General features: G+C 38.9%; 1 protein-coding gene across 2 annotated transcripts in view; it reads left to right on the forward strand.

The window, feature by feature from the left end:
• The window catches only part of STAG2 (STAG2 cohesin complex component), an 80,939-nt gene extending 56,579 nt beyond the window's left edge, over nt 1–24,360 (forward strand). For both annotated transcript variants that reach the window (XM_069986806.1, XM_069986805.1), the window contains exons 12-35: nt 339–437; nt 529–608; nt 1,928–2,035; nt 4,090–4,201; nt 4,354–4,471; nt 4,773–4,876; nt 5,233–5,325; nt 5,441–5,530; nt 6,162–6,365; nt 7,400–7,470; nt 8,931–9,018; nt 9,400–9,480; nt 9,578–9,670; nt 11,131–11,305; nt 13,015–13,154; nt 13,762–13,863; nt 15,710–15,858; nt 17,469–17,597; nt 17,725–17,930; nt 18,028–18,217; nt 18,329–18,442; nt 19,323–19,449; nt 20,815–20,892; nt 22,521–24,360. In XM_069986806.1, coding sequence (XP_069842907.1) covers nt 339–437; nt 529–608; nt 1,928–2,035; nt 4,090–4,201; nt 4,354–4,471; nt 4,773–4,876; nt 5,233–5,325; nt 5,441–5,530; nt 6,162–6,365; nt 7,400–7,470; nt 8,931–9,018; nt 9,400–9,480; nt 9,578–9,670; nt 11,131–11,305; nt 13,015–13,154; nt 13,762–13,863; nt 15,710–15,858; nt 17,469–17,597; nt 17,725–17,930; nt 18,028–18,217; nt 18,329–18,442; nt 19,323–19,449; nt 20,815–20,892; nt 22,521–22,544 — 2,775 coding nt within the window. In that variant the 3' untranslated portion in view covers nt 22,545–24,360. The remainder of the gene's footprint in view (nt 1–338; nt 438–528; nt 609–1,927; nt 2,036–4,089; nt 4,202–4,353; nt 4,472–4,772; nt 4,877–5,232; nt 5,326–5,440; nt 5,531–6,161; nt 6,366–7,399; nt 7,471–8,930; nt 9,019–9,399; nt 9,481–9,577; nt 9,671–11,130; nt 11,306–13,014; nt 13,155–13,761; nt 13,864–15,709; nt 15,859–17,468; nt 17,598–17,724; nt 17,931–18,027; nt 18,218–18,328; nt 18,443–19,322; nt 19,450–20,814; nt 20,893–22,520) is intronic.
• Nucleotides 24,361–26,925: the final 2,565 nt, after the last annotated feature.

The raw sequence follows: 26,925 nt of genomic DNA on the forward strand, positions 1-26,925 counted from the left end.
TATTTCATTTTGTTTGTGGGATATGATGTGACCAAAAAAAGCTGGTAGGGATATATGTATGTATGTGCATGCGTTTGGCATGCAGTTTTGAATTTACATTTTGGTAGAACAGACTTACCCACACGCAGTAGTGATTTGCCTTTTTTATTAAAATATTTGTGTGTGTATATATATATATATATATATATATATATATATATATATATATATATATATATATATATATATATATTAATATATATATATATATATATATATATATATATATATTTTTTTTTTTACAAATATTTTTAAAAACCTTTTATTTTTAAGAAACATTTTTATTTTTCTGTTTCTAGCAAGGAGAGGTTCGTCTGAAATGTCTTACTGCTCTGCAAGGTCTGTATTACAACAGAGAGTTGAATTCCAAATTGGAGCTGTTCACAAGTCGTTTCAAGGTATTTTTTTCTCCTCTAATGAAAGTACATCCTTAATTTACCTGTGCTTTGAAGCCTCTGTTACAGCTGATGATTTTGATTCTCTTTTCAGGATAGAATTGTGTCAATGACTCTTGACAAGGAGTATGATGTGGCTGTTCAGGCAATAAAGCTCCTAACTCTGGTTTTACAGTGAGTGAAAATTACCACATTATCTAATATTCTAGGCCAACTTTGGGTCAGATAAACAATATATTTTGAGGGGAGGGTTTCATCTACTTGTTTTCCTGTCAGAGAAGGCAACTACCTGCTCCAAATGCTCTGTGCCGTGCAATGGTTAATAAAACTCTGTCAGTAGGTTTATGCTTTCCTATCTCAGGGTAGCATAAAATAGCAACAGAGAGGCTGAACAGAATGATGTATCACTTACATTGTTCTGTGCAGCTGATTCAGAGATATCCTCCTGAATAACATGGACAATAAGTAGTCCTCTCCATTATGTGTGTGCCCCCTGTAGTCCTGAATATTCATGAAAAGCAGAAAACTCCGCCCACCAGCTGCTGATTGGCAGTTATCTATACATGCTGTGTATAGGCAGTCAGCTGTCAATCTGCAGGGGGAGGGGTGTGGCAAGAATCCTATTCTCCTGCATATTAGGAGAACAGCAGAACAAAATAATGGAAGTAATGCATCAATCTGTTCAGCATTTCTGTCATCAGCTTATTCTGCCTTCTTTTAAAGGGAACCTGTCACCCCCCGTGCCAGGGTGAAGGCCGCCCAACCCCCCACTAGAGCCTTGGATACTTACCCCATGTCGCCAAGTACTGCTCCTGAAGCCGGTCCCTGGACGGAGATATCCCCGACTGAAGCCCGGCGTGCTCTGCAGACAAGAGTCCGACGCCGATAGAGAATGAATGGAGCCGCCATTCTCTATGGGCGTCAGACTCATCTCAGCAGCGTGTGCGCCGTGCTTCAGACCGGGATATCTCCGTCCTGGGACCACCCTATCTTCGTTGTGGATACGCCCTATACTGATACGTCCTATACAATCCCTCTCTGGTCCCTGCACTGAACTCGTCCAGCATGGAATATATTCACAGCAGCCCGATCTTCAGTATCAGCTATAACTGTACAACAGTCTGCAGAGCCTTTCTGTGACAGGTCCTCAAACCGGTAACTTTATGGAATGAAAATCCACCCACCTTGATTAGCCTCAGCCCCCCTTGCTGTCCTGAAGAATAAGTGATCATGGAGAGATTAAGGAGGTGACTGGCCCTTATGGCAATGTAACGTGTAGAAATCAGATTTATGCTATGGTAGGTAAACCTAGCTAAAGGAAGGTACTTCTAACATGAGTATTGGGAAGTATATTGAGGAACCATTGTATCATAACCCAGCATGTGTGTCTTAAATAAGTTACAAACTGTACTTCTTGAAGAAACTTTTATGTGTCATTTATTTGCTACCAGTGTAACAATGTACATATTACTTTGCTGTTTTCTTTCTTGTAGAAGTAGCGATGAGGTTCTCACTGCTGAAGACTGTGAAAATGTGTACCACTTGGTGTATTCTGCCCATCGACCTGTAGCTGTTGCAGCTGGGGAGTTTCTTTATAAAAAGTAAGACACACAGCTCTCTTATAGTCATCCTTGTATGCAGCACATGTTCTGGTTGTGAAAAGCTCCTCACAGTATCTGCATAGAAATTAACCTCTAGTGTTCATTTTAAAGGAAAAATGACAGTAAGTATATATATATATATATATATGTATGTGTGCGTTTATATGTGTGTGTGTGTGTATATATATATATATATAAATATAATATACATACACACAGTGGTACCTTGGTTTAAGAGTAACTTGGTTTATGAGCGTTTTGGTTTAAGAGCTCACAGTTTTTTAAAATTGTGACTTGGTTTAAGAGCTCCCTGTACTGGGTGGAAGTGCGAGTGAAGGAGGGGTATTGTCTGCATAGCGGGGTCTACAGCACTGTACTCTGACCCAGGAAGTCTCCCTCACTTCCCAAATCATAGCAGATCCACTTCAGGCTGGGGCTTGCATCAGGGGACAGGACTGTGGAGGCAACTCCTCTCTCCCCGGACAGAAAGTGCCGCTATACTGTGCTCACATATACCCTGCTCATTCTTTCATGCTTCCTGCAGTCTCTGTCAGTCCTGATTGGTCTAAGCTGAACACACACCCCTTCCCCATTGCTGTCATGTGACCACACAGACCTCTGACAGCAGCCCTGCTTTTCTATTCTAGCCTCTTGTACTACGCTACTGCAGTATGGGGATCTGCAGTTCCATCCTGTATGTACAAACTGCTGCTGTGTTATCAGGTTTATGCAGTTACTATACATTATACTCCACATGCTGATTGCTATACTGTACAGTAACTTATAATATCACATATCCTGCTGTTTCAGAATGTTTGTTTCATTAGTTTTACATGTTATCCAGAATAATAAATCATTACTTTGGGGGGGTGGAACCAATTGTCTGCATTTCAATGATTTCTTATGGGAAAAATTTGCTTTGGTTTAAGAGTGGATTTGGATTACAAGCACAGTCCCGGAAGGAATTATGCTCGTAATCCAAGGCACCACTGTGTGTGTGTGTGTGTGTGTGTGTGTGTGTGTATATATATATAATATTATTATGCATGCATGCTGACAGTTTAAAGAGTCACTGTCATATTTTTTTTTTTTGCAGAAATCAATAGTCCAGGCGATTTTAAGAAACTTTGTAATTGGGTTTATTAGCCAAATCTGCCATTATCTGCATGTAAAAAGCCTTTTCCCAGGTCCCCCCCCTCCTTCCTCTTTTTCATCCACTCTGAAAAATCTGAAAATTGTGACTTGTTGCAGGAGACGTCCCCTGTCTGCTCTAGGGAGAGGGGAGGGGGGAGGAGGAAGGAGGGAGTTAGCCGGCAGCAGAAAGCAGATAACAGAGGATTACAGGCACGGAGCTGGGTGACAGCTGTAATCTGAGCTCAGACAGGTCACTGGTGACTGTCACAGGAGATATCCCGTGAGGGATTTGTAGATTAACTCTTTGTTGTCCTGTTTTGGTCTTTTCTTTAGCTCTCTCCATAGGAGAACAATGAAGACAGGGGGGAGAGCTTCAAACTGCTTTTTAATGATAAAAATGCATTTTTCGGATAATAAACCCAATTACAAAGTTTCTTAAAATCGCATGGACTATTGATTTCTGCAAAAAAAAAAATTCACGACAGTGACACTTTAACTGTCACTTATGAAACAAGCATCCTGGTATTACCATCCCTTTATCTTGTAAGATGCTTCTTTTATTTCCCTGAGACAATGTTACAGAGGCGTGTCTGTGACACTGCTGGTGCCCGGCCCGCTCTCTGTATACTATAGCGCCTCCAGGCTGCCGGGCCTTCTCACAGAAATATTGGTAACCAGTTTCATCTTTGGCTGTGCAGTATTTTAGGCTAGCCAAAGGTAAGCTGAATGTCAATCAGTGAAGAGGCAGGAGGGCTGTATTTAGAGAGTGAGGAAGGCTCCAGCAATGTTACAGACATGGGGGCAAAAAACAAAAAATAAACATGTTTTGTTCAGCTGCTTCAAATCTGCAGCATAGCTGCCACATGTAGCTGTATCCTAATATGTTTGTAAACCTCTTTTGTGTTTTTCCTTTTTGACAGACTGTTTAGCTGTAGAGAGCCTGAAGATGATGGAATTTTAAAGAGAAGAGGAAGACTTAGCCCGAATGCAAACCTTGTGAAGACTTTGGTTTTCTTCTTTTTGGAGAGTGAGGTATTAAGAAGAAAATATTATTATATTGCTATTATTGCTGTATACACAAGTAATATGTGTTGAAAAGTATGTCAGTTCACTTTTTCAAGATATTCATTTCTGGTTAGCAAATAAAAACTCTTGTTTAAGCCTGATTTTTCCCCTTTTTATAGTTGCACGAACATGCCGCCTATCTTGTAGACAGTATGTGGGACTGTGCCACTGAATTGTTAAAGGATTGGGAATGTATGAACAGCTTGTTGTTGGATGATCCTCTGAATGGTGAAGAAGGTAAGTACTCCATAATAATGCTTTATTTTTTTTTTCTATCTACACACACACACAACACACACACACACACACACACATACACACTCTCACACTCACTCTCTTTACCTCCCTCCGTCGAAACTCTGGTCTGTTGCCATCGAAACCATAAGGATTTACATAGGTGCTATATAGACACAGTAAATTCCTTTCCTTGGTGCACAACTAATTCTCATTCTGTCCATTTCGGGGGAAGAGACCAGAGGTCAGTTGTTTGCCAGAAGTACTTGCTCCTGAACATCCTTTCCATGTTTAACCCCTACAGCACTAACAGACCGTCAGGAAAGTGCGCTAATTGAAATTATGCTCTGTACAATTCGCCAAGCTGCTGAATGCCACCCACCTGTCGGCAGAGGAACAGGAAAAAGGGTAAAATTACTGCTTAGAATGTATTAACCAGAAATTCTATACAATTTAAATTTGTTGTCCAATAAAGCTTACTCAATTGCATGTAAGTGACCTCCCGAAGATTATGGGAGGTTGATTGTAGTGATCCTCAATTAATTTGCTGAAAGGACATTCTATTTGTATGTGAGAAACCCATAAAACATCTTTAAATGCTGTCTACAGCAACCTCTCATACAGAGAAGCATATTAAGGTTGCCTTCATTAAAAAAGTGCTAGCCTGTCAGTCTGTTTTTGAAGTGATATTACTTAACTATTTGGACTCTATATAAGTTACTATACTCAGTTTTAGAGGTTATTTAATATCTTTGTATTTTTAGGTGCTGACTGCTAAAGAAAAGAAAGCACAGTTGGATGACAAGACTCGCCTTACAGAACTCTTTGCAGTGTCTCTGCCACAGCTTTTAGCAAAAGTGTGTACTATCATGTATATCCCGATGTGTGCATGTAATAAATGCAATAGGATTGGTGTATTGAATATGTTTGTATAGTAGAAATAAAACAGCATTTTACAATTTTTTTACTTAGTATTCGGTTGATGCAGAGAAGGTGACTAATCTCCTGCAGTTGCCCCAATATTTTGACCTGGAAATCTACACAACAGGACGTCTAGAAAAGGTAATTTTTTTTTTTTTTTCCTAATAGCAGTTTTGCAATTCTAAATGTCTATATTAACCACATGTTCTGGCATTTGCAGTGTGCTGTGGCACTTTTATGTTTTTATGTTGAAAGGATTTCAGTCATTAAAATTTTTTAGACAGCTTACTTAGAAAAGGATAAGAAGTAGGGAGCACGTTGTGGCATTGTGCTGACTTCCCTGTTGTCAGTCTTTTCCATCTAGGAAGCCCCATAGACTTTTATAATCGAGTTGCTTGGACAAAGATAGCTACATGCCAGGGAACGAAATGCAGTACCATGTACTTCTTCCAGCTTGTTGTTCTGATCAGTATGGGTCTCAGCAGTAAGACACCAACCAATGAAGTCCATGTGTCCCTTCTTAAGGGCCTATTTAAGTCCTAGAGTAGCCTTAAAAAAATTGCATACAAATCCCATACCAGAGTATGAAGCATTGCTGAAAAAAAATCTACATGACTACAAAAACTCTTGTTTTGATGGTTGTCATAATTTGCTGTAGACTTCAAAGTAACATTTGGCAACAGTATACATGTTAACTGGGTCGTGTGTGTGTTATCAGTGACGTTTCTAACTTTGTATACCTTTTGGGGTTATTTTTCTTTTTTTTACAAAGCATTTGGAAGCGCTACTTCGCCAGATACGGAGTATTGTTGAAAAGCACACGGATACAGATGTCTTGGAAGCTTGTTCGAAAACCTATCATGCTCTCTGCAACGAGGAGTTTACAATATTTAATAGAGTGGATATTGCAAAGAGTCAATTAATTGATGAACTGGCAGATAAATTTAATCGCCTTCTTGAAGACTTCCTGCAGGAGGTTTGTTTTTTTTTTTTGTTTTTTTTTTGTGTGGAGTCAATAGTTGGAACTTATATGGAGGGATATTCCCATATGTATCATCTGCCAACCTAATAAGTGATAAATGAAAATGGAAGCAGGGGTGAACGCGATTAACACATTCAAAATGTTTGGTGTTTAGGGGTCTTTAAAGGGTCGCTGTTGCTTTAAGAAACTTCTGATGTGTCATAAATCTATTTAAAGAGATTAAATTGATGTGTGTCCAGATGCTGACACCTACTGATTTCTAAACAATTGAGCAGAAGTGCTCAGCTGGGCACTGTATCTGTTTCCACTTGGCAATGCTCTGCTTTCCTCAAAGCCATGCATGTTGTGTAAGGATTTAGTGAAAGAGGCTTTCTATAAATTTAAATTTTGAGAGAATTTCTATTAATCTGTACTTGGTATAATGTGTTTACTGAGGAGAGCTGAGAATAGCAGAGTGAAGAGGTCCAGCATTTAGATTGGTGCTTTTGCTCAGTTGTTTTATTGGTCGGTTTGGGTCTAAGTACCTGGGTTGTCCTTGATCTAAGCATAAGAAATGTCACTGACATGTCAGAAACGTCTTAAAACAACAATTACTGTTTAATTTAATTGATACTGATTTGATGGACCCTGGGTCATGATGTGTCAGCCCCACTCAGGCAGTCAGCGGCTGAGGCAGGACCGCTGACTGGCTGAGCAGGGACCCCGCTACCGCCACTGACTGGCTGATCAGGGCTGACAGGTCACAACCTGGGTCCCCACTCAGACCAGGAGGCGACCGAGAATCTGAGGAGCTGACAGAGAGCCCCAGCACTGGAGCTGGGTAGGTAGGTGCATGTAGTTATGTCCAGCCACCTCCTTCCTAACTCTTTTGAAAAAAAATGTTGGGCACTGGACTTCTCCTTTTAAGTAATATCATAACAATTGATCCACCAATATTTTATACCTACTCTCATACTACTACAGGATTCCTGAGAGAAAATCAGTATCCAGAAATAAAAATGTTTTTCTTTTTCTATAATCATTTCTAGGAAGAAGAACCTGATGAAGATGATGCATATCAAGTGCTGTCTACACTAAAAAGAATAACTGCTTTCCATAAGTATGTGTTCATTATTATATATAAATTATTATTTTAATTGTGTGGTGTTTTTTTCCAAATGTAAAATGTAGGTTTAGAGGGGGGTTTTGGATTATTAGTTTTTGATTTACATGGGTGCCCAGCAGGGTGGATTTGTTTTAAATCAAACTGATTTAAATCACGATTTAAATCACGATTTAAATCACTAGTCCGGAAGGCTTGATTTAAATCAGTGATTTAAATCAAAGTTTCTACCTAAACTAGTTCTTGCTACTTTAACATGCAAGTAGATGAAGATTTTTAGAATCACTTTTTATATTACTTTTTTCTCCCCAGTTTAATGGGTTAATCATTCATATTTGGACACCACTGTTCTGTTGTACTTAGGAAGGAGAAAAATAATCCTGAACTTAATAACAATTTAAATGGATTTATTCAACTGAAACAATAACAACATTACAGCATACGTTATTTGCTTAAACAAACATCCATGTTAACTAATTTGGCTAAACAAAAAAAAAAAAAAAAATAGTCCAAACAATCAGAAACATTGTCTAACTTCTTGGACTTGGTACTGAAGGGGATGATTCTGTATTCATAGGTTTGTAGAACAATAGGATTAAGGTCTTTTTCTCAACTCTGTTCATGTTGTAACATTTGAGAACATATACAGCCTTTATTCTACTGAGTTAAACAACTCAGCTTTATCTCATGATGGAAGAACCTTTGGATGGTAAAATATTTTCCTCAAAAAGCAGTTTATTGAAAAAAATCCGATTTAAATCAAAAAAATCCGATTTAAATCAAAAAAATCCGATTTTTTTAAAAAAATCATTGATTTTTATCCACCCTGGTGCCCAGGCAGGTGGTAAAAACAAAAAAAGTTCCCTGTGCTTTCATTATACTCCAATCCCTGCTATATATCACTTCCGGGTTTGGGGTCAGTACAAGGTATTGACCTTTACTTTAGAATACCTAATACCCGTTGGATTATTCAGCTATCCTGTTTTGTAGTACAGACACCTTTTAAGATTGTATTCTAAATAATTATACAATACTGAATATTGCAGGATAATGACTTAAAGGGAACCTGTTAGCCTGACACACGAGGCAGAGCCCACCTGACCCCCCCCCCCCCCCCCCTGTAGAGCCCCCGATGCTTACTCGCTCCTGACTGTTCCGCAGCTGAGAAATCGCCAACCGGCAATCTGTGTGCTCAATATGTAAATGAAAAGTTTGACGTCCATAGGATATCACTGCTCCAGTGATTTCCTATGGATTTTGGACTCATCTCTTATAATTTACATACTGAGCATGCAGATCAATTTCTCCATGGCATGACTGGCAGAAGTGGGTGAGTTTTGAGGGCTGTGCCCTGGATTCCGGGCTCTCAGGTTCCTTTTATGCCCTTTTAAATTCATGAGTTATGGACTTCAAATTTAGAGAAATTTGAACAAAAGAACCCTTTCTGTGTTTTGCAGTGCACATGATCTTTCCAGGTGGGATTTATTCAGCAGCAATTACAAGCTATTAAAAACTGGCATTGAAAATGGAGACATGCCAGAGCAGGTCAGTTTATTACACTTCACAGGTATTTATTTATTTTAAATTGCTCCCTGACTGCAGGTTCCCCCCATATACTCACCCGTTATAATCGCTTTCCTCTAACGCCCACTTGCTGTCCTGCATCTAAAGAAGTAAGAAGTCAGTTTCTTCAGTGCATCTCTATGAGAGCGCTCTCATAGAGATGCAATAAAGACCCTGATTTTCAGAGGGTTTGGAGGACATAGGTGTCAGTGTGATCTCAACAGCGCTGTAGCAGCTTTCCGGGAACGCAGTCATCACAAGTGAGTCTACAGGGGACCCTGCAGCCGGGGAACAAATTAAAAAAAAAAAGTGTGCTACTTAAATAATTCTTTGGTAACATAATGTGTCGTGCTTCTGTTTCAGATCGTCATCCATGCTTTACAGTGTACCCATTATGTGATTCTCTGGCAACTTGCAAAAATATCAGAAACTGGCTCAACTAAGGTATTTTCTGATTATTGCATCTTCTCACTCTTGTCTACTTTTTCTGCTGTAATTTTGTTCTCTTCTATTGTCTAATACAAATAAATTTTATTTTTAGGAGGAGTTGATAACATTGAAGAGACAAATGAGGGTATTTTGCCAAATATGTCAGCATTACCTTACCAATGTGCACACTGCTGTAAAAGAACAGGTTTGTAGTCTTTTTGTTTGCAAAATTTGAGTGGCTTTATTATATAGTTAAAATAATTGACTTTAGAGTATTTATTACAGTATAGGAATACAAGCAGATGCCTCTTATTTTGTGTAAGTAAATGACAAAAACCTTATGTTAAAAAAGGGTTAACAACCACTGCGGCTTTATCCACTATTGCGGCTATGTTCACACGACGTATCTTTTCGTAAAAGTACGGCCGTTGTCGCAATCGGCAATAACTGACGGACTTTTTGCGAAAAGATATGTTGTCTTGTGCTCTATGGGATCCCGGCTGGAGTGTATACAAATGGTATGAATTCCTTTAGGGATCCCTCGCAGCTGCAAAAAAACTCTGTCAGTTAACACAATAGAGCAAGCGGCTCCGGCCGTACGCTCTATTGTGTGCTGTGGGGAATTCTGATGCAGGCGCCCACGGATGTGCCCGCATCAGAACTCTGTGGTCCGAAAGATCATCCGGCCGCTACTGCAGTACCGGCCAGGATGATCTTTTCAGAGACCGTCCGTTCCGTGACCCGGTCTCTTACGATGTATGAACATGGCCTAACTCTGTACTCTAAGGGGGCATTTATTAAGACCGGCGTACTCTGGCCATTAAACAAGCATGCCTTACTTCAGGTATACGCCAAGGAGAACGTTAACATTTGCGCCTTCTCTAAGGCGTATGCCAGGGTTACAACATGATAAATATTCCCCTAAAAGGTGTAAAAAATACATTGTTAAATTTGGAAATATATTGAATGTGAAAAGCCTTTGCTTGTGTGTATGAGATGAATACCCAGAAAGCATACGCTGCATGACTACATGGTATTATTAATGATCCTGATGTGTGTATTTGTATATAATGTTTGTGTATATAGATATAAATACATAAAGATGTACATATTTGTATTAATGTCTAAGACATTGTTAGAGCCTAGATGTCTTGTTGATTGGTCTTAGGAAACCCATCAGTACCACCTTGTGGTCATACTAGGAAAGTGAGTTCCCTGCGTGAAATCTGCAATTGCAATATCTGTTTGCCTCAAAATAACCACATGAAGGCATTGTGTATTTTAGTAATTGGTTGAGAACATTGACTTTTTCTGATCTACTTTAAATAAAACAAGAAAAATGCCATGTCAGACTCGAGTATGATTAATCTGAGCCATATAAACATGGTATACTAAACACACTTAGCTGAAGCTGTTCTGGCAGATAGCACAGGTTGTATAGATTGCTCAATACTGAAGTATATAAACGAAGGACTGCCGGTGCAGATATGAAGCTGGGGATTATTTCCTTATAAACAATACACTGTTGTACACTGCAATTGTGCTGTTGTGTACTTGCAATTTTGCACACTTATGGTTAAAACTTAAGATGTAAAGAAATGATTGCAGATTATTTAATTGTAAATGTATCTTTATTAAAGTTTGTGTTTACGTTATTTGTTCCAGGCATTTACTATTCTCAGCGATGTGCTAATGATATTTAGCCACCAGATTGTAGTCGGGGGCCGTGAAGCTTTAGAGCCACTTGTGTATTCCCCAGATTCCTCATTACAATCTGAGTTACTAAGCTTTATTTTGGACCATGTCTTCATTGACCAAGATGATGATAATAGCAGTTCAGGTAAGTGGCTACTTAGCGCTACATATTACATATTCTTTTCATTCAAACGTTTTGAGTTGCTTTATTGTTTTTCAATATTATCTAATGTACATATTTTAAACAGGTCACTTTCAGTTCTTGATTTTTGCTTGTCCCAGCTAACATTACTTGCACAACTGCTCTTGGAATTGCCTGGTCTCCCACAGTTAAGATCTCAGACATGTCAAATGTTTTTTATTTTTATTTTTAATACTAACAGGTACTTTCACTCATATAATACACTACAGTACTTCTAAACTGCAGTGTATTATATCTATGCATCCAATTTGGCCCTGCCTCTGGAATTTCCTAATAGTTGGAAAACAGGGAGACACCTCCTATCAAACCTTTTGGATGCCATTTTTGCTGTTGAATACAGTAGGATATTGAATATTAGTTACTGCCCACACCCACTGGAGTTGATACAGCTTGTATGCATCACAGGACAGGAAAAGGTGAAATCATTTTTTGCTACAAATGTGTTGGTGCGGGGGGCAGAGATGATATGAAAAGTGAGTAGGTAGTGCGTGAGCAGGGTGGATACGGCGGTTGAATCTACTAGGGGGATCTGACAATTTGTCGGGGTTTTTTTTCTTTTTCTTTTTTTTTTTTTTGTTTTTTGGGTGTGTTTGTATTTTGTTAGCTCAGAGTGGCTTAGTGTGGTCTGTCTGGTCTGGCCCGGGGGTGGTGTTGTTGTGGGGGGGTTGGGGGGGGGGGAGGGGGTGTTGTCGTTTTTTGGGGGGGACGGGGACGTTTCCGCACTGGTAGGATAGGGAAATATTGTGATAGGGGTGGGCTTTTGGAGGGTTGGATAGGTACCCCAAGGTTTTGGGTTGGTGTTGGTTGGGCCGCAGGGTGACTCCACAGTACTATGAGTTGCTGTAAGAGACCGGTGACTTATTTGGGGGGTATTCTCTGTGGTGGGATGGGATTGGGGTTAATAATATTTGTGAAGTGTCTTGTTTGTTTTGTAAAATAAATAAAAAATTTATAAATTAAAAAAAAAATTAAAAAAATGTCTTGGTGCCAGCTCCCATATAACACCTTTAAGAGGTCCACTCCTTAACAACTTAGAGCAGTTTTTATGCAGGGGAATGCATACAATATAAAGCAGGTGGTGCTGATCGCTTGCTATTGTACACCCTGGTGCCATCTCTGCCCCAAATTTATGGTGCACATGCACCACTGCCCAGATGGTGAAGAGAAAAACATTTGAGGTTTTGAAGCAGGAAAAACTATTCAAAGGCAATCAATAGTTGATCGGTGGGCTGCCAACACCCACACTTTTCGTCAAAAATTTGTTCAGTTTCTGCGTAAGCAGAAGAACCTGGACAGAAGTAGTTGGCTTCTCAGAGACTGCAGTAATACAATTCTGCCACTACACTGAGTACAAGACCACTGCTTCCGGGCCTGTTTTCAGTGTACTGTGTGTGCCGAACAGCTGATTGCTGGTGGTGCGCCAATCAATTATTGAAATCATATCAGTACTTTTTTTCCTGGGAAACCTCTAATTATTAGACAAGGCCACCTTGTTCCACTGCTCTGTGGTGTAGCTCTTTTTTATTGGTGGACCTGGGTTTGCGTTTTGCATTCCCATATATTGCAGACGACTGTGTTTTGATACCTGTATATTATAGTCAACATTATTTTATGTGGGATAAATCTTTTATATATATATATATTTTATGTAGATGGTCAACAAGATGATGAAGCCAGTAAAATTGAAGCATTACACAAAAGAAGAAATTTGCTTGCAGCCTTTTGCAAGCTTATAGTGTATAATGTGGTGGAAATGAATTGTGCAGCTGACATCTTCAAGCAGTATATGAGGGTATGTATGTGAAGAGATTTGATAGCTGTCAAAAGAATTAGCAGTTTCTTTTATTGCATCCTGCATATCTTTTCAGCAATTTGAACTTAAGACATGTCTCTTACCAGACAAAGCCTTTTTGTCAAACTCTTTATGTCTAGTGCTGAGCACTGCTGTTATACCTTAACGTTTAAAGGGGTTATGCGATGCTGAAACTTTTTTTTTCTCCCCCTCCCTTCCAAAGCATGCCTGCAAGTGATGTCCGATAGCTGCACATTGTCTCAGCAATATCGGAAATACTGTGCAGCTGTTTGACATCACACTTCGACGTAGTTTCGCACATCCCATGCCTCAGAAGGCTTACTTCCGAATAGTAGGAATTTAAGAAAGCGATGGCCAGCAAGCAGAAACCTTCAGACATCTCCCGCTAGCCTCACAACCCCTTTTAAGAAACGTTTGTGTTGTAGCCCTAGCAAAAATCTGTACGTTAAGTCATCTGTGTGGAATTGTTCTCTTCCTTGTAGCAAGCTGTTGTGAATTATTGTTGAAGTATGAAAGTTAATTGAACAATTTCCCTTGATATTGTTTGTGTACTGGGGTTACTAATATAATCATTTTTTTTCCATAGTATTATAATGATTATGGAGACATCATAAAAGAAACCATGAGCAAAACCCGACAGATCGATAAAATCCAATGTGCAAAGACTCTCATTCTCAGTTTACAACAGGTATGCTGTGTTGTGGGTCACTTTTTTTTTTTTTTTAATTTAAGTATACCCTATATATTGTACAATATCAGGTTCATATGTTATCTTTTTTTGCCCTGTAAGTTTACTACTTTTCAGTGAGAATTAAGATTAGTTTAATACATAATTACATTTTGAATAGTTTGGCTACTTAAGGGGAGGGGGGATCCCAGGCTATTTTATTCAGTTTGAATCTATCCTAAAGGAATTCTATACAAAAATCACAAAGGAATAGTGGCTTAAAGGGGTAGTCTCACCTTGACAATAATGGCTTATTCACAGATTATGCATCCTAAATGTCCTCTTGTTATAAATGTCCTTTTGAGAACTAGATGGGTACATGTTCCTTAGATTGGACCTGCATATACACTCACCGGCCACTTTATTAGGTACACCTGTCCAACTGCACGTTACCACTTCATTTCTAATCAGCCAATCACATGGCGGCAACTCAGTGCATTTAGGCATGTAGACATGGTCAAGACAATCTCCTGCAGTTCAAACCGAGCATCAGTATGGGGAAGAAAGGTGATTTGAGGGCCTTTGAACGTGGCATGGTTGTTGGTGCCAGAAGGGCTGGTCTGAGTATTTCAGAAACTGCTGATCTACTGGGATTTTCACGCACAACCATCTGTAGGGTTTACAGAGAATGGTCCGAAAAAGAAAAAACATCCAGTGAGCGGCAATTCTGTGGGCGGAAATGCATTGTTGATGCCAGAGGTCAGAGGAGAATGGGCAGACTGGTTCGAGCTGATAGAAAGGCAACAGTGACTCAAATAGCCAACCGTTAAAACCAAGGTAGGCAGAAGAGCATCTCTGAACGCACAGTACGTCCAACTTTGAGGCAGATGGGCTACAGCAGCAGAAGACCACACCGGGTGCCACTCCTTTCAGCTAAGAACAGGAAACTGAGGCTACAATTTGCACAAGCTCATCGAAATTGGACAGTAGAAGATTGGAAAAACGTTGCCTGGTCTGATGAGTCTCGATTTCTGCTGCGACATTCGGATGGTAGGGTCAGAATTTGGTGTCAACAACATGAAAGCATGGATCCATCCTGCCTTGTATCAATGGTTCAGGCTGGTGGTGGTGGTGTCATGGTGTGGGGAATATTTTCTTGGCACTCTTTGGGCCCCTTGGTACCAATTGAGCATCGTTGCAACGCCACAGCCTACCTGAGTATTGTTGCTGACCATGTCCATCCCTTTATGACCACAATGTACCCAACATCTGATGGCTACTTTCAGCAGGATAATGCACCATGTCATAAAGCTAGAATCATCTCAGACTGGTTTCTTGAACATGACAATGAGTTCACTGTACTCAAATGGCCTCCACAGTCACCAGATCTCAATCCAATAGAGCATCTTTGGGATGTGGTGGAACGGGAGATTCGCATCATGGATGTGCAGCAGACAAATCTGCGGCAACTGTGTGATGCCATCATGTCAATATGGACCAAAATCTCTGAGGAAGCTTCCAGCACCTTGTTGAATCTATGCCACGAAGAATTGAGGCAGTTCTGAAGGCAAAAGGGGGTCCAACCCGTTACTAGCATGGTGTACCTAATAAAGTGGCCGGTGAGTGTACGTAGGCCACAAATGTTAAGTTACAAATACAACTTTTAGGAAGGTTTATGGAGCCTTTATAAAATATGGGATCTGCATGAGTAAAACTGTTATTTAGCATAGTACTGAATTAATTCATTGTCATTTGCTAAGCATAGCCTTATATAATGTTTTATTAGTGTAAGATATCTCTGAAAATAAGAACTAGTGAAAAGTTTGCATGCACTAATTGATTTTTTTCTTCTTCTCCCCATTAACAGCTTTTCAATGAGATGATCCAGGAGCATAGCTTTAACTTTGACCGATCATCACCAACATTCAGCGGCATAAAAGAGCTTGCAAGGCGCTTTGCTTTAACCTTTGGACTTGATCAGCTTAAAACCCGAGAAGCCATTGCAATGTTACACAAGTAATCACATCTTTATTTTACATGTTTTTAGATAAAACCTAACCAGTTGTAACATTATTTGTAGGTGCTTTATTTAGGGGGGGAAACATTTTGTATGTGTCTGACTTTGTGTGAAGAACATACATCACACTAGTTTCATTATAGACTATTAATATTTGGGACAGTTTTTCCATTCAATGACAACAGGCAGAGGTTATATCTGTGAGACACTGGAAATAGAACACATTATTTGTGGTGGAAAACGGTTGTGCCACATTTATTTTGAGTTTTGAAGAAATGTGATTCACACAGTTTAAGAGTTACATGCCATAAATTGCTCATGATCTTTGTAGAATCCATGTACCATGTCAATATAGTGCTGTTAAAGTTTGTTTGACAATTTGGGCTTTATGCCCTTTTTCAAGCTAATGAGAACGCAAAGAACACAGCCAGATTAGGGCAGTAGGGTCAATGGGCTCCAAATTGCATTAACATGAAGACAGACTGCGCCGGGTGTTTGTGGATAAGGCCTACATTTCAACTACTACAATGTCCATTCTTTGTAAGCAAGAATTTCAGAATGTGCTGATGATTTTCTTAAAGTGAATCTGTCAGCTGTCATTTACGTTCCAAACTGATGACACTGTTAGGTCAAAGAGACACAGGAACCTTTTCATCTATCCATTTGTGCTTCAAGAAAGATTTTTTTCTTTCTTTCTCCGATACAGAGTGTCAGATAGGCTTTGCCAAGGTCCTGAATAGTTACAATGCTTCCTCTCCCCTCCCTGCCTGATTGACACCTGGAAGCTGAGTCGCAAGGAGGGTCAGGTATGGGATGGGGAATAAGGAGTGTTACGGCTTGCTGCACTTCAGGAGTTTGGGAAAGCCTCTTTGTACTGAAGAATATAATTGTTTTTCTATGTTCCAGAAGCAAAGACTGCTATATGAAAGGTACCGTGTGTCTCCTTGACCCAACAGTTATCTCTTTGGAAAATGAATTGTAGCTGACAGATACTCTTTAAATATGACTGATGTCTAGAAGGATCACACACCGTCTGCCATATTCTGACTTTGTTTCCATGTATATAGTTATCTGAGAGGGTTTTTTTGTGTGCTTTGATCTGTAGATTTATTAGTACCCTGGCACTTTTTTAGTTACTTTTTATTTTTTTTATTGTTTTTTTGTCCCCCCCCCCCCCTTTTTTTTCCCCACCTTAGATCTAATAAAATACATCAGTTTAGGCATTTTCTCCTTTTTATGGTTTTCACAATGCAGGATTAATACAAAATGTTAATAGTTCATATATTCCCGTTGATACCTCATGGTATCCAGAGGATTAATTGACCAGCATTGGAGCTCAGTTACTGACCAGTGTTGCTTGAAAGGGATTGGCTTCCTAGTTCTCTCCATGCCACCTTAATGTCACTATGATGTTCCAGTGTTTTTGCATCACGTTTCCCGATAACCAACTAATATATATAAGTTGTGTACTTCAGTTTAATTTCCCTGTGAGCTTCTAAGACTTGCACTTTGATGTGGAGAGTGGAGGACCTTTTGCCAAATGACTAGGTGTAGCATCTATATTTATTCTAATTTTTTTTACTAACTAAACACATTTTGTATATTATAGGGATGGTATAGAATTTGCCTTTAAAGAGCCAAGCCCCCAAGGAGAGGTCCATCCACCTCTAAACATGGCTTTTCTTGACATTCTCAGCGAGTTTTCATCCAAACTACTAAGACAGGACAAGAAAACAGTGTAAGTAGTGACTTATATGGGTCATTTATTTTTAATGTAAACTAATATATACCCATTCATATGTGTGTTGCAATAGAAACCATGCAAATTTTGTTTTGTTTTTGCTTTTTTTTTTTTTTTTTAATAGATACGCATACTTGGAAAAGTTTATGACGTTTCAAATGTCTCTCCGAAGAGAAGATGTCTGGCTACCACTCATGTCTTATAGAAACTCTTTATTAGCTGGAGGAGATGACGACACTATGTCTGTTATGAGTGGAATGAGTGGCAGAGGCTCTTCAGTAAGGAGTAAAAAATCTAAACCGGCAACAGGGAAACGGAAAATACCAGAAGGTAATCCACAAACTAAGTAATCTTTCTTTTTTAAGGTTTAATGCATATCTGTGTGTACATATATAAAATGTATATATTTTTTTTTTTATCATGTTAGCTGAAGAAAGTAGTAGCAGTGATAGTATGTGGTTAAACCGGGAGCAGACGATGAATACACCAGTCATGATGCAAACTCCACAACTAACATCCACAATCATGAGAGAACCCAAACGATTGCGGCCAGAAGAAAGTTACATGCCCGTTTACCCAATGCAGCCTGAGCATCACCAACCTTCCATTGATTATAAGTAAGTGTTACATGATACAATTCCTTAAGTTGTGTAATGCTGAAGTTTGACTGGGATTAAATTGTTTTAAAGCAAGATTGATAATAACAGCCTGCGTGAAATTGTGTTCAGTACACAGGTAACGTGGATGCTTGCTCAGCGACAGCAAGAAGAAGTAGCAAGACAACAGCAAGAGAGAGCAGCAATGAATTATGTGAAGCTGCGGACTAATCTGCAACAAGCCATGTAAGAAACTGTGAAGTCTCTAACAATATTATGAGGACCTGGCTGCTGATAGCAAGGTCCTAACCCTCTATGCAGCAAGCTCCGCTCCTAAACTTGCTTAGAGCCCCTGGACTTAAAGGAAATCTGTCAGCACTTAAACCTGACCCGAGTTGCTGACAGTGTTATATAGGTGCCACCCTATTCAACATGGTACCTCTAGCTTATCAGTCTGTGTAGCAGAAAATGTGCGATCTTAGTGTGACCAAATTTGTTTCGGTTCTCTGGCTGTGCTGCACTCTGTGACCCCTCTTCCCGGCTTCCTCCACCCTCCTCGTTTTGAATAATAATTTCGAATCGTCCTCCAATTCCCGCGTCAAAGATGACCTGCATGTCCTGCGTCATAAACTCATTTATGCTCCGTGTCCAGGGAGAGCGGAGTACTTGCATTGTCGGAAGAAAGCTTCACGGCTTCTATGGCGCTTGAATGACTAGGGCTCAGGAATTCCTGGAAACTGGAGACCAATATGAAATTATTGTTCAAATGCCGGAGGGAGGAGAAACCAAAGAGGAAGGCGTGACAGATTGCGGCACGGCCAGAGTGCCACTGCGACACTTGGCTACACTAAGGTTGCACTTTTTCTGCTAAAGGTACCATGTTGAAATGTGACCTATATAACACTGTCAGCAACTCAGGTCATGTCTGAGTTCCCAGATTCCCTTAAATGGCATAAATGTATGCTATGCGTTGTTAAGTGACAGGCTTCCATGGGCAAACCTCATATGTCAGAAAGGGGTTAAAGGAGAAAGTTCAATTGACTGGTTGTTCTAGATCTTTTAGAATTCTGTCCACAGTGCATTTATAATAAACATAATATTCCAACCATGGCTTTTTCCTTTTAAGACGGCGTAACCCTGGGTTAATGGAAGATGATGAAGAACCAATTGTTGAAGATGTAATGATGTCATCTGAGGGCAGAATTGAAGATCTTAATGAGGGAATGGACTTTGACACAATGGATATAGACTTAGTAAGTTATATTGATGTCTGTGTATATAGTTAATAGTAAGATTATGTGCAGTAGGTGTGTGTATGTATATACATATAGCTATAATCTTATGGCACAAATAGTGTTTTCTGCAGTGCTATTCTTACCATAAAAAAAAACAAAAAACCAACCGACCCTTTATTGACCATTATATGAGTCAGTGATATCTCTCAGTATTTGTGGTTATTGTTTTTTTTAATAAATCTGGTAAAGCTATAGGCACTGCTTTATTGAAGGGTGTAAAATATACACCTGTTCTATGGCATCCTGGCTTCTGATGTTATTTGTTAGAAGCATAAGTAAGAACCTATTTTAAAATTTTATGAGACTTGAAAGAAACATGTGTTATGCAATCTAAAACTAATAGAAGTTAGAAATGATAGAAGTTATATTATAGAATTAATATAGCACCACATCTGTCCTCAGATTGTGTGTGTGGTACTATAATTCAGCTCCTTTACCATCAATGGACCTGAGTTTCAATACCACACACAAAATAAGAACAAGAAGGATGTTTGTGGAAAAAAGTATTTTTTTTTCCTGTAAGGGTATGTGCACACTACGGAATTGCGACGGAAAACGCATTGTGGATTCCACAGCTCACCCCCTCTCTCGGACTCTGGCGGCCGCACGCATTTCCGCCCGTGTCATAGACTCCATTCTATGCATGGGCAAATTCCGACGTCCGTTGAAACACTGAACCTATTCATCCTTTGGACGGACGGTGGAATCAGCCCGTACATAGAATGGAGTCTATGACACGGACGAAAATGCGGATGGCTGCCAGAGTCCGCCAGCGGGTGCGAGCTGCGGAATCTGCTACAAGTTGGCACGTACCCGAAGCCTGGAAAACTCCTTTAAACATTCAACCTTTTTCGAATTACTTACAACCTTTTTATAGTAATCAAGCAAAAGTAGCTTGCATACTTTAAAGAAGCCCCCTCACCCACCCAAAGGATTTGTACATTTTTTTTTTTTTTCTTTCTTTAAACTCAAACCTTTAAATACTGGAGTTTCAGCAGTGGAGTTTTCTTTCCAGTCTACATGATGCTTTCTGCTGCCACTCTTGTTCCTGTCAGTAACTTTTTTGGCACTAGTTGATTACCAGTCAAATTTTGTATTTTTCTGGGGTACCCTTTTAAACATAATATCAAGTATCTCCCAGGCGATAAAGTACTATTTGAAATGTGCAATGTAAATGGCTCATTTAGTGTATTGCCTGGACATCAATAAACCGATTATATTAAACAAAAAAAAATAGGCTAGTGACCATGTGTTTGTTTTTGTGTATTACAACAGCATGCATCATATAATTATTTTTTTTTTTACTTTGTTTCCTCTCTTTAGCCACCATCTAAAAACAGACGAGAAAGAACAGAGCTCAAACCCGATTTCTTTGATCCTGCTTCAATCATGGATGAATCTGTAAGCTTAAAATACATAATCCCTGCCATTCTAAAAATAATGAAATAAATGTGCTTTGTAAAACATCTAAAAGGAAACTTGGGTAAACCCATTAAAAAATACACATTTCAAAGTTTAGAGAATTGAATGGTTTAAAACTTGATCTGTTTTTGTGAAACATGTAGCCAATCATGTACAGGAACATAATTTTAGTATATATTTTGTATTCGTAATTCGTAACCAAAAAACTTTATTCTGTAGTACATTTTTTTAGGATTTGACTGTTAACTATAAACCGTTTGATATGAGTGTGTTTCTGCTTGTAAACTGCACAACTTATGGCCTTAAAATTATTTATATAAACCAAGCAGACAGGAAAATTCAGTAGGGGTGGCGTATGATTGATGCATGAGGCTGGGATTTAGAACATCAAAGGAGAGAATCTCTTTACATCAACCTCCGGCCCAACACTAAGCATAATATATTGTATCCATTTTGCTTTTTATTATTTTTATTGGAAACAGTTTGCTTTGTGTACCTAGTTATAGTGTTCGCTTTTAGTTAAGTATTTAGGTGGTCCTTGACTGAGAGCTTTGTTGAAGGGCTTATGATACTATCCCAGCACCACACTGACGCTATCTTCTGACATGTTTTAGACCTTATTCTCACGCTCCCTAATTCACAGATTTTACAGAGCGTGAAGCTACGCAGTGGCCTTGATTTTGGGAGAGATGAAAGTGTTTAAATCTTCGTAAGACTTTACTGATCAGTAAACCCTTTCAGCTCTTTCGGCATCATATTGATACATGACGCCAGGAGTGATGGAAATCCTGCACAGCTTCACGCTCCGTGGATAACGCAGCATGAGAATTAGGCCTAAGGCTGCATTCCCACGTTCCGTGATCCTGACGGATCACGGACGTGGAATGCATGTACTGGAGTCCCCCCGCGCCTGAACAGCATCTGTAATTAGATGCTGGGAGCGGGGGAGACTGTATTCATAAGCGCCGCGCTGTAGTAACAGTACAGTCTCCCCCGCTCCCAGCATCTAATTACAGATGCTGTCCGGCCGCGGGGGGACTCCGGTACATGCATTCCACGTCCGTGATCCGTCAGGATCAAGGAACGTGGGAATGCAGCCTTAGTGATTTAAAAAAAAAAAAGTGATAAACTTAATACATGGATCCTCTTTAGACAGGTGGTGTGATCTTGAGTGAGGCTGGGTCTGTCTGGAGAATATATAAATGTATAGAGAGATAATTGAAGTAGTCTGTATTTGTTTTTTTCTAATAATTTGTGGGTTTTACCTAAAATTTGTTACTTATAAACCGTTAATACAGTTGTTATAAATACACTGAGCTGCTTTGCCAAAAATACATGGCAAAGGAACACAAGAAAAGTTTGTTAAACCACTTCATGTAAATTGTAAGTGAATGTCATTCACTACAATAAACAGCTGATGGCAGCAAAACACATCTTCACAAGTATAGATCTCTTCCCATAACATTTCATTGTTTTTGTTTCTTTTACTTGCTTTTGTACTATTATTTTGCTAAACTCCAACGTAGTCTCTTTTGTTTTTCGTTTTCCATTTCTATCTACATTTTTACATACTCCTAACTTCCATTTGTTTTTTTTCTTCTCTCTAGGTTCTTGGGGTATCAATGTTTTAATACCAGTTCATCTATCAACTCTGTGGTGAAGTTTTTTTTAAATGGAAGCAAAAGTTTTTAATGACAGATTTGTGGTAGATAAAATGAAATTCTGTACAGAATTTTCTCTAAGGAGAATTTGATATGCTTACCAAGATTAAGTGCATTGAGGGGCAGTTTTGAATGCCTGAAAAAAAAAAAAACACAAAAAACAAAAACAGAACTATAAAGGACAAGTAAACAGTTTGCAAATAAGCTACAATGTATTATTTTGGAAAATAAACCTTTTATTTATATATATTTAGTTTGTCCAGTTATGACGCCCTTTCTTTTATTTTATTATGTCTCTTTCAATTAAAAAAAAAATAGCCTGCCAGTCAATAGTGTTAACACTATGAAACTGATTAGCGTTTACATCTGTGATTGGGTATGGTTATGAATTCCCTCTGTTTTTAATGTCATCCCATTTTTATAGTTATCCAGTATGTTGCGAACAGTTCCTAATTTTTAACATTTTTGTGTTAAATACAGAAGGCCCCCCCCCCCTTTTTTCTTTTTAAACTGGGTTAATGAAAAGGAGCCTTACTGAAAGCCTTTTTCATATACTACTTTTGTTAACTGCCCGAAGGTATCAAAACATAACGCTTACTTATTAACCAACCTAAAAGTTTGCTTGTCCTTTAAGAAACATGTAATGTTGTGAAAATCCTTCCAGTAGTGCCACTGTATTTTGTCTCCAAATAAAAAGCTTATTGTAGTATGTTTGCAGAAAAAAAAAAAAAACTTTAAACAGAAATTATACAGCTTATTAGAGTGTGGGAATAGGGTTCTAAATTTTAAATAAAAATGATATATATATATAAATTGGTGCTGATTTTATAATTGCGCAGTTTGTTTAGTTTTTTTCTTACTTTTAAATTCCAAGTTAAAATGAGGTTTCAGAAATATATTGAAAGTTTTAACAATGTTTAAAATAGTTGAAGCGTAAATGATCGCTTTAAAATGATTTTTAAATTTGTATTTTATATTTGTTTTATCTATTTGTCTTTGCAAGCAGTCTTCAGGTTAAGTATACTTCCAGCAGGTTACAGTACATTTCTTCTATTTTTAAATTAGGTTAAGAATCTAGAAAACTCGTAAACACTTAGCTTTATTCTATAAAAAGCTCCACACATCATCCTTAGTTCACAACTAATAGTCAATATTCACCATCTGACATCAACTCATTTTTGCCAGGCTTAGGCAGCTAGACATTAAACTAAATTTAACTTATATTTCATGTGTATATTTTTGTCAGTTGTCTTTCATTTCCTGAGGTTTAAAGTCATTCCATGCCTTATGCTTGCAATACACAAACTTCTCTTGTGTACAAAAAGAAAAAAAAAAGAAAAAAAATACTGTTAAAAAAAAAAAAAAATGTAACAATCACGTTTAGGCTGTGGTAGCCAAAAACCATAAATTATCTAGAGAATTCTAAAATATAATTTTTTTTTGAACATCATAGTTGTAACACAGAACCTGTTATGTCTAAAACATGTTACATAAGTACTCAATGTCTGAAATGACTGCCTACCCTACCTTCACACCACTGCATTTATTAGAACTGCTGAAAAGACTGTGTATATACCATTTTAAACTTAAGTTGATTTCTTTCTTACTCTAAGCAGAGTATATCTTTGTGAAAGCAGTTCCTACAGCTTTGTTTTCAACCAGCTAAAATGTTTTATATATTTACCTAACCTGTTGTCCTCCACATTCTATTGTCCTCTGTACCGTTTTCTGATTTGTATTTATGTCTTGAGACAGTAACTTTTTGAATAAAAATAAACCTACAGTATATCATGTTTAATTCTATTCAATTCTATGTCATACAGGAAAAATATTCATGACCGCATGTAAAACTTAGATACACTGCAGTATTTTTTGTATTTTTGCTTCCTACTGTATGTGTTGTAATTGTATATGTTCTCCGCTTTCAGGGGATTGTACTTAAGGGGTGGTCACTGAGGATGCTATCTATAACAAAGACCATGCATGTGCTCTAAACAGGTGTAGATCACCCCCAGGACTTAAAAGAATATCAAGCTTCCAAGAAAAAACATTGTGAATCATACAAAAGCATCGGCGCAACCAACGGTTAAAGCAAATCACAATCCTTGCATTTACAATGAATAATAGAGGGAGGGATGCCACCTTGTCCAGAGGGAGCACATCTGGATTTTTAGGAAATAGCTACTACTCACAAGGAGGAGGGAGAGAGGAGGAAAAATTGAATTATTATTATACAAAAGTTATTTTTAGTACCTAGTTCTAATCTATAAATTAAAATCTAGGTGATTTATGCCCATTAAGCCATGACCTGGGATATCCCTTCAAAGAGTCCTTTCCTTGGCCCTCAGCTAGGAAGGATTGTAGAATCTGTCGTTGGTTAAAGGGGGCTTACTTCAAATACCAGAAAGAGATTTCAATGTCACACTGAGCAGATTACCAAGTGGTATATATAAATTTTGCTAAACCATAGAATATATTTCAGAAACAACAGTTGCTTCCACTATTCTCTTGTCTCTCTTCCAGGATCTTGTTAGCACTCACAGTTTTTACATAAACTATAGTTGTGCTTTCAGTCGTCCTGAGAGAGAGAGGTCTGTATGATACCATACTTCCACTACGGTCTCGGAAAAGCTCCATTCGAATATCTTCTACAGAAGGAACTGCAGTCATTTTCCAGCTTCACAACATATAGTTTCTATTTTCCTATAAACTGACTCTCAATCAGGAAGTGAAATATTTATTTACTCACTCTAGGGTCACTGTCTAGTTCGCCTTAAAACTTTTAGGTCTCCAAATTCTCTTTAGATTTGGTACTCCCAAACAAAATTCTACAAGCATGCCTTCCAGTCTGTAATTTCCTTCTAGAATAGATATCTCAGGTATATGGTCAATTGTATGCTAATATATCCCTTTACTCAGCAAGATGTAAAATAGTGACTGCAAATGAGCAGACTTCTAAGGGGTATGTCCCTGGTTCCCTAACCATAGAAAGTGCTCACTACAGATGCCTCTTTCTTGGGTGCTCAGGTATGTGACCTTTTGGTTTCAAGTGAGATGGTGCCAGAAAGAAGCAGCAATGTTCTCCAACCTGTGGTGGCTCAATGCTGTAGGACTAGTGCTAATGCATTCATCATCTATATCAGACATGTTAAACTGTGGGCCGCAGGCCAAATCTGGCCCGTGGTGCCATTTATTTTTGGACCACCACACTATTCTACTGTTATATGAAATCTGGCCTGCCAACATTGCAGATTATAATATGGGAGGCCCGAACGGCTGCTTAGACCTTCCATATTATAATCTTGTAGGCCGGAGGCACTTTTTAGCCTGTGGCCTAGCAGTATGTGAGCAGCGTCCAGACGCCAGAAACACAGTGGCATCTGGACTACGGGGGAGGGCTGGCTACTACATAAGAGACTATGGGGGAGGGTTGGCTACTATACGAGATTTGGGGAGGGCTGGCTTCTATGTAACATACTATGGGGAGGGCTGGCTACTATATAAGAGACTGGGGGAGGGCTGGCTTCTATATAAGAGATTATTGGGGAGGGCTGGCTACTATATAACAGTCTATTGGGAGGGCTGACTTCTATATAAGACTATTGGGGAGTGCTGGCTACTATAAAAGACACTATTAAGAAGGGCTGGCTTCTATATAAGAGACTATTGGTGAGAGCTGTCATATATATATATATATATATATATATATATATATATATATATATATATATATATATGAGGCTGTCTACTATTTGGGGCACTACTGGAAGGGATGGCGACTATATGGGTGACCATTGTGAGGGCTGGCTACTATGTGGGACACCAATAGTAGGACTAGCTACTATGTGGGGCAATATTGGGAGGTCTGGTTACTATGTGGGACACTATTGGAGGAGTTGGTTACTGCATAGGGCACAGTTATGGGATTAGTTACTGCTTGGGGTAAATAATGGGTAACTACCATTAGGGTTGGGGTTTAACCATGTCATAGCAATTTGTCATATTTATCATAGTGCACAGTGCTGGGAGACGCACACCACTGACAGGAATGCAGCATGCACTCTTCAATAAATGTCAATGTTGGCCCTCGACTTAGTCTAATTTTTTTTATTTTGGCCCACTGTGTATTTGAGTTTGACACCCCTGATCTATATAGTTACCATGTTACAGTTAGCCCTCTGTCTACAGTATTCTACGTAAACATGCAGCGGGCACAGGAGTTCCCTGATGACTAAAGAATGCAAACCTCTAACCAAGGGTGCAGAATCCAACACAATGTGGTTGTCAGTGGTCCACATTACAGCAAGATTGAACCAGAAAACAAACCATCTCAAACACTCCACCCAGTGGC

Source organism: Dendropsophus ebraccatus, chromosome 10, assembly GCF_027789765.1.
Source record: "Dendropsophus ebraccatus isolate aDenEbr1 chromosome 10, aDenEbr1.pat, whole genome shotgun sequence".
Classification (NCBI taxonomy): domain Eukaryota; kingdom Metazoa; phylum Chordata; class Amphibia; order Anura; family Hylidae; genus Dendropsophus; species Dendropsophus ebraccatus.